This window comes from Vombatus ursinus, unplaced genomic scaffold (genome assembly GCF_900497805.2).
Source record: "Vombatus ursinus unplaced genomic scaffold, bare-nosed wombat genome assembly UNPS02010193.1, whole genome shotgun sequence".
NCBI lineage: Eukaryota > Metazoa > Chordata > Mammalia > Diprotodontia > Vombatidae > Vombatus > Vombatus ursinus.
The window spans coordinates 6174996-6182993 of record NW_020949971.1 but is presented as its reverse complement, the minus strand read 5'-3'; the positions used below and the strand labels follow the sequence as shown (position 1 = coordinate 6182993).

The following is a 7998-nucleotide window of genomic DNA, read 5'->3' as shown; positions in this document are numbered from 1 at the left end:
CCCCCAAGTCAGTATCTGACCTACTTCACTGGTCCAAACTCCTCTAAGTCACCTACCTGAACTTCTCTTTATTTCTTTTCTCACCCCTTCCACAGGAGTGTTAAGTCAAAATATATTTATTTATACATATAGTGATTGCGCTAATTAAAGACTGAATTCTGTTTATATCCTGTTCAGGTACAAGAAATATGAATGAAAACATACGAGATGAGCAACTTTGCTGACCAGGTCCTTAATGATTTTATTAATATTCTATGTGTAAATGAAACAAAATTTGGAGTATTGCAGTTTAAATGGTTACCAATTCGATTCTAAGGCAAACAAGGAGCATCTGTTGTTAAGCATCCTGGTAAGATGGTAAGTTGTAGGGGATGGTGCTTTAGAGCTTTTGCTTCTTCTTACAGGTCATCTGTTTCTGGCACCATATTCTCCTCTACTGGCACTGGCGTGATCACTATGGGAACATTCTCTGATATCCACCCTTTCGGAGTTCTATTGAAGGACCGACGGCTGGAAAGAGGGTTGGCAAAAGCCACGAACCTGGGATCTGTTAGCAGGAGCAGGTCAAAATCGGGAACTTTGAATTTGACCATTTTGGAAGCTTTCTCAAACCCTCCAAATGGTGTGGCAACTCTGTGTAGAGAGTGGAGAGAAATACAGAAAAGTCTGATTACTTCTGATGTAGAAAGGACCTAAACCAAAAAGGACCTCAGACACCATAGATCAACCTCTTCACTTTACACATGAGGAAATTGAGGCCCTGGGAGATGAGGTGACTTGCCCAAGGTCACACAGCTAGGATGTGGCAGAGACAGGCCTTGACCTCAAACACTCCTGGCTCTGAGCTCGGAAATCTTTCCAAGTCACACTTCCAGCCATCATGTTTATCATTCTTCATGTTCGAGGCAGAGGATGGGAGCAGAGAAGGAAATGGCGAACCCCTCCATCGTCTTTGCCAAGAAAACCCCAAAATGGCGTCACGAAGAGTCGGACAGGACAGAAACAGCTCAACCACAGCACCAGAGGATGGGAGAGGACAGTCACTGACTACAACCAGCTCTTTGTCTCCATTTAAAAATGTTTTCATTCATGACATTCTTCCAGGCCAAAGCTATTTAACCTGGGGGCCAAAGATTCTCATTGGAACCCTAACCCCCAAGGGGTCTGTGACTAAATTTGGGGGAGTCTGTGGACTTGGACAGGGACAAAAATGACATCTTTCCTGTCACTAACCTAAATGAAATTTCACATTTTCTTCTCTTACAAATATAGGCAAAAAACAGGATTCTGAGAAAGGCCTCAGCAGACTGCCAAAGAGATCTGGGCCACAAAAAAACGTTACGAAGTTTTGCTCTAGATAGACTGTTGTTGTGGTAAATAACACGGAGCCTCAGATCTGCACTGGGGTTGGATTTCTCGGTATAGGGGACCCCAGGTAAGGAAACTCCCTTCATCAATGCGGATCACCTTTCCTGCCATTTCTAGTCTTGGAGATTTGCCCAGAACGTGGAGAGGTTAAAGAGATTCAGTCAGAATTGTGTAGCCATTATGTGTCAAAGGCAGACCTTCAGGGCCTTCCAAATATAGGATGGACTTAAAATGTATCAGAGAAAGAGCTTACATAAACATTCACACACATGTACATGCTTCTCTTGGCCTATTTGTCCTCAGATGTGTCAACACTAAAGAATTTGATAGAGAGAAAGCATTTCTCTAAATCTCTCAAGCACTCAACCGCCTCAAGCACCATCTTCCCCATGGAGACTTCCCTGACTGCTCGCCAACCCAGAAGTGATTTCTGCCATCAGCTCTGAGCTCTGGGCCCTGGAAATCTCTTAGGGCTTGCCCACCCACTCTCAGATCCCAGTTATCGGTAGCCCGGTGACATCCAGGTCTTATCTCTGCATGACAGCAGAGACTATATTGTCTTCTGTTCTATTTTATTCACTTAAATACAGTATAACATTGAGAGAATATGGCTCTTGGGGATGATGGTAGAGTACTTTTAGGTGATGATACTAGAGGTACAATCTCCTGTCCCCCAACAGGGCAAGCTAAGGCAGGGTGAGCACTTGTTTAGAAATAACCTGGAACGTAGAATGACCTTCCGCTTAAGGCGAGAATTTAATTCGATGACCTCTGCAACCTTTGTTCCCAAAGGCGTCTCTCCCAGAGACCACAGATACTGCGACTGTCTTTAACCCTGCTGGTGCCTCTGAAGCTGCAATCCTGATCGCCTGATTCTACCACCCATGGGACACATTCAATTCAGAGAGTCCCCACCTCCAGAGGCCATGTTTGTATGATGTCAAACAGTTGGTCAGTGCAGGTAACAAAACCAGTCCAGCCAGTTTCATGCCACAGAAATGAAACACCCACTAGAGCTCATTTCTCACCTTTCATCGAGTAATGTTTGATGAGTAATACAGATCAGTCTCTTTACTACTGAAAATGCAACATAGGCTTTGAACGAAAGCTCTCTCTTTAGGAACTCAAGGTGGAAGGACTATAGAGATTACGCCACGGCAATCTTGTCATTTTGAGGATGAAGAAATGGGGCCCAGAGAGCTCTAGGGCTCTTTTTATTTCATTCACAATTCTCAATCTTTTTAGTCTTAGGACCCCTTTAGGCTCTTTTTTTTGTTGTTGTTGTTGAGGCAATGGGGTTAAGAGACTTGCCCAGGATCACATAGCTAGTAAATGTCTGAGGCTGGATTTGAACTCAGGCTGGTGCTCTATCCACTGTGCCACCTAGCTGCCCTGACCCTTTTACACTCTTAAAAATTACTGAAGCCCCTCCAACATGCTTTTGTTTATATGAGTTATATCCATCAAAATTTGCTATTTTAGAAATGAAAACTGATACATTTTAAAAGATATTTATTAATTCCTTTAAAAGTAATAATAAGCCCCTTACAAGTTAACATAAACAACATGTTTTTATGAAAAATAACTGTTTTCCAAAACAAAAAAAAATAGTGAGAAGAGTGGCATTTTCTTCCATATTTGTTTGCCAATATCTATTTTGTCTGGCTTAATAGAAGACAACTGGATTCAAAGCTGCTTTGGCATTCAATTTGTTGGGACATTGTTTTGGTTGAAACAGAAGGTGTCCCAAAAGTCTTAGTGTGGTAGTAAGCTACCAAATTAAAGGGGGGGGGAAGGGAATACCTGTGACATACAAAAAAGCATATGCACCCTGCATATGAAGACAATCTGTCCTCACATGGATACAGAGTTGGAAAAGGGAGGAGAATTTGAAAAGGCAAATGACATCCTAGCAGTATTATGAAAATTGCTTTGACCTCTTGGAACCCTGCCTCCAAAGGGTTTTGGGGACCTCTGGGGGTCCATGAACTATATTCTGAGAACAACTGCTCTATACCATGACTAGTCTTTTAGAAACTTACCTAGTTTCTCTCATAATTGTCTTTTGTAACGGTGGGAATTGAGCTTTTCTGTCTTTTGGCAGAATTTGATCCATTGATCTAATTGGTCATAATACACACATACATGTATGTATATACATATACAAACAGACACATATGTGTATACATATATGTATACACACATTACATACACATATATACACACACATACACAATTTTTTATCTTTGTTTTACTGGATTCACTCAGAAGAGAAGAAATATTCAATCCCTCCTCCTGACTCCCTGAAATGAGGCCTGTGGGCTTATTTTTTGCACTTATCAATCTTTGCTTCATCATTCCCATCACCCTCTTAGGGCTGTTATTTTCCCGTCTCTCAAATGAGAGAATATTTCCCCGTTGAATCAATGAGATTGATATGGGAAGGCAGGGTTTGGGTCAATACCGACTGTCTGGTCTCTGCTGCCAGACTTCTTTCCTTGCTATTTCATAACAGGTTATGTTGATGTGCTTGGACTGGCTTCCCCTTTGTTGGAAGTCTTCATTGTTTTTACTACCCAGAACTGGGCAGAGGCTTAGCAGCAAACACATGTGTGATACACACTGTTACAGGGACAGAATGAGGCAGCTTGTGGGGTTAGGTGAGGTTTCACCAAACAGATTTGAGCTGCACCCAAAGTTTATATGACTGAAATTTCCACCCAAGGTCTTGGTCAAAGCACTTTTTGCTCCCTGATTTAACAGCTCTACCCCTGACTCCTTGCAGTAAACATCCTCGGCGTTGACTTCATTAGATTGAGTTTTAGACTCTGGTGGGATTTGAGGCAGGTGGATGGGAGGAGACCTGCAGTCCCCTATGTGAACCTGGTCCGGCCATCCCCTCTCTTGGTTTCCATTTCCTGATCTGTAAAATGTGAGCCTTGGGCTTGATCAGGGGTTCTTAACCTTTTTTGTGTCATGGACCCCTTGGGCAGTTTGGGAAAGTCTACGAAGACCCTTTTTCAGAATCGTGATTTGAAAATGCATAAAATGAAATATATAGAATTAAAAAGGAAGTCAATTCTATTGGAATTTAGTTATTAAAATATATTTTTTTAAAAAAAAGGTCCTGGACCCCATGGTAAGAATTCCTGAGCTGGGTGATGTCTAAATTTCCCCTTCAAAGCCAAAACCTTATGAGATAAGAGACTTCAGTTTCACTCAGATAAGCAAGTACCAAATGATTTCTTGTTAAATGCATTTAACTAACATTTGAGCACTTTAATCTGTGATGATTAGAAGTGCTGGGGAGCCCATTTGGGTCCACATTGTATACTTTATACCAAGATAAGTGCCGAATGGGTGCATGACCTAGATACGAAAGGTCAGAACGCTAACAAATTAGGGAAACGTGGGGAAAAAAAAAAAAACCTTGCCTATCAGATCTATGGATAGGAGACAAGTTCATGACCAAACAATGGATTATTGAGAGGCTAACAGAAGATAAACAGTATAATTTTGTTAAATAAAATTAATAAGTTCTAGCACACATAAATCAAATGAGATGATACAGATAAAGTGCTTTGTAAGTCTTGAAGCACTATTTCAGCATTAGCTATTATTATTATTAATTATTATATGGCTTTATTTTTGCAAATATTCTCTTTTTTTGTTAGTCTGCCCATAAATTGGATATCTTTCTCCTCTTTTGAAAAAAATACTGTCCTTTTTCCCCATAATAGTTAGTAATATCAGATCCAGAATTCAAATCTAGGTGTCCTGAATCCACGTTAAGTGGTGATGCATGACTGTAGCCTCAGGAGACCTCTGGCCTCTCCTCCCACCCAGAGGCGCTCCTTCCTATACATGCTGTCTCCCCCCAAGTCTTCCTGAGATCAGGGTCTGTCTTATTTTTCTATTTGTGTCCCCAGGTATTGGCGCACAGTAAATGTTTAGTAAATGACCAGAGCATTCCCATGAGAGCTGAAGTCAGATGGCACCTGTAGGAAAGGCAGTTTCAGGACTCTTCTAGGGGCCCTTCAGAAAGCTAGCCCGTGCCCAGAGAGAACCTTATGAGGACTCAACGAGGGGAAATAGGCCTTCCAGGAACCAGGGGCTGGGAGCTACCTGTTTACTGCCCGGGCCCTAAGCCAAGGTCCACTCTCCCTTGGACTCTGTAGGTACCTATGGGAGAATGTGTCCCAGACTCTTGCAGCAAAGTTTTGTGCCAATTGTTCTTATTATTGCCTTTGTAAAGACTAAAAGCTAATTGTCTGGCTGACTGATTGATATCCACTTATGACCATAGAGGGAACACAGTGGTCAAAGCTTGTCAGCTTGTGTAGTATGGCTGCCACACACATGCATCTGACACAGCCTCTCAGTATTATCCCTGGAATCTTTTTTTTTTTTTTTTTTTTGCCTTTTGGTGAGGCAATCAGGGTCAAGTGACTTGCCCAGGGTCATACAGCTAGTAAGCGTCACATGTCTGAGGCCGGATCTGAACTCAGGTCCTCCTGACTCCAAGGCTAGAGCTCTATTCACTGTGCCACCTAGCTGTCCCTATTCCTAGAATCTTGAGGGGACAAGCAGCCAGGGGACAAATGAGAATCTTGAGGGGACAAATAACTCAGATAGCCTTTGGGGACCCAGCCTGCCAACATGAATTGGGCTTCAGAGAGAGAGAAAGCCCAAAGCTTTACAATGTCATTTTATTCCACTTTATATAAAAGAAAATCCATCACTCTTTAAATGTCTATTATAATTAACATAAGATCAGGAGCCATTAGAGGATGGGGTGTGGCTCTCTGTAAAGGGAAGGGGGACATATCTGAGTCCCACTGAGGTATCAGAGAAGGAAGAGCAGGCATAGATTCCAATTGAAGGTCCCAAATGCAATGAAAGCAAATGGAAATCCCTTCTCAACTGCAAGTTTCCATAACTTGATACAGGAAGAATGAATGCAAAGCACACCTCTAGAGTCTGTCTAACAGGCACAAGTGAGCCCTGCCTAGGGAGGGGGTGGCTGTACTAGCTGTGGGTCTCTGCCCGCTAAATCTCCGGCCATAAGGGAGACATTCCTTACCTACAGTACCATCCAAACCAGCCAGGATTGTGCCTTAGAGGCAGAGCCCTGGAATTGGAGCTTGCTCCTGCCTGTCACCTTTCCTGTCCAGATTACCGGTGGGAGCACACCTAAAAGGCAAACACTCCCCCATTCAATGGGATGCTCAAAAATATTTTGCTATCGAATGTTCTGTTCTCTGCACTTTGATGTAAAAAATGGATATTCCACATAGCTGTTCTTAACCGGGAGAGGTGTATTACCTGTTAAAACTTCGGAAGTCTGGGAGTTCTGCCTTTTCTTCAGGCTTAAAGAATTTGGGGTAAAAAGCCTCCAACAGCTCTGGTTCATTGCTGATGGCCTGCTCCCAAGGAGACTGGTAGTACTTAGGGACAGCTGTGGTGTTGAATCTCTCAGGAGGAATTTCCTTCAGCGGTCCAGAGTATCCTTTGGAAAAATATAATGAGAAAAAGTAAACACAGAATATCTAGGGGTTGCTAAGCAACAATGAACATTTTATTATGTTATTTTTACGGTGCTAGAATAAACTTGTGAAATATACATCCTGTTGATGATTCTCCATGAAAACTGTAATCCAAAGTGTTATAATTTAAAAAAAAAATTAGACTCCTGGATTTTATTTAAAAGAATGATCAATTTTCTTAACATACAAGCTTGAAAAATTATCATTCCAAGCCAAAAAATTCCTTACCCATTGGTTGTAATAACATATTTGTACTATGCGAGAGAAGAAATTCTATTAATTTCAATTTAATTTTGATTAGGCACCATTTTCCTAACTTAGATTATTTCTGATCTTTTAGATTGGAAAAGCTCCCTAGAGATTGGCTTCTCTTCTTGCCCCTTGCCCAGAGAGGCAGTATAGTATGTTGGATTGAGGCCAGCCATGGGATCAGGGCCTCTAGGTCAGGGGTGGGGAACCTGTGGCCTCAAGACCACACGTGGCCCTCTAGGTCCTCAAGTGCCGCCCTTTGACTGAATCCAAACTACTTGTTCGTGAAGTTTGGAGTCAGTCAAAGGGCCTCACTTGAGGACCTAGAGGTCCATGGTGGCCTCGAGGCCTATGGTTCCCCACTTCTGAGCTAGGTTCAAGTCTTGCCTTTGATATATAGGAGCTGGGTGACCATCGACAAAACTGCCCAGTACCCAGGGAAACTCTGAGACACAGATGAGGAGGAAATCTGCATCAGGCGAGATTGTTCCACACCAGGAGCATCCCACATTGAAGGAGTCACCCAAAATCCGTCTCCTATTCTATTTATCATTCCCCGTTTCTCTTATTCCTATGACAAAGTTCTAGCCTCTGGCTCCTTCCTCATGCTCTCTCTTGACCTTATCTCTCCCTTCTGTAAAATATGGGCCAAACCAGAAACAATTGCTATTTACATTCATTCTGAGCCAATCTGGGCCCCCAGCCCTCCCTCCCTTAAGTCCAGTTAACCTCCCTGAGGTCATGGTCCTCTTTGAGAACGAAGGACACACAGCAAAATCAAGGACTTTGCCTCGCGGGATGGTCTTTCTGACCCCTCCCAGCTCTAATATTCTAT

At 42.6% G+C, this 7998-nt stretch overlaps 1 protein-coding gene across 2 annotated transcripts in view; it reads right to left on the bottom strand.

The window, feature by feature from the left end:
* Nucleotides 1-231: 231 nt before the first annotated feature.
* Nucleotides 232-7998, bottom strand: part of MYOZ2 (myozenin 2) — a 51066-nt gene continuing 43299 nt past the window's right edge. For both annotated transcript variants that reach the window (XM_027853755.1, XM_027853756.1), the window contains exons 5-6: nucleotides 6694-6877; nucleotides 232-633 (exon numbers count right to left, since the gene is read on the bottom strand). In XM_027853755.1, the coding sequence (XP_027709556.1) occupies nucleotides 399-633; nucleotides 6694-6877 (419 nt within the window). In that variant the 3' untranslated portion in view covers nucleotides 232-398. The remainder of the gene's footprint in view (nucleotides 634-6693; nucleotides 6878-7998) is intronic.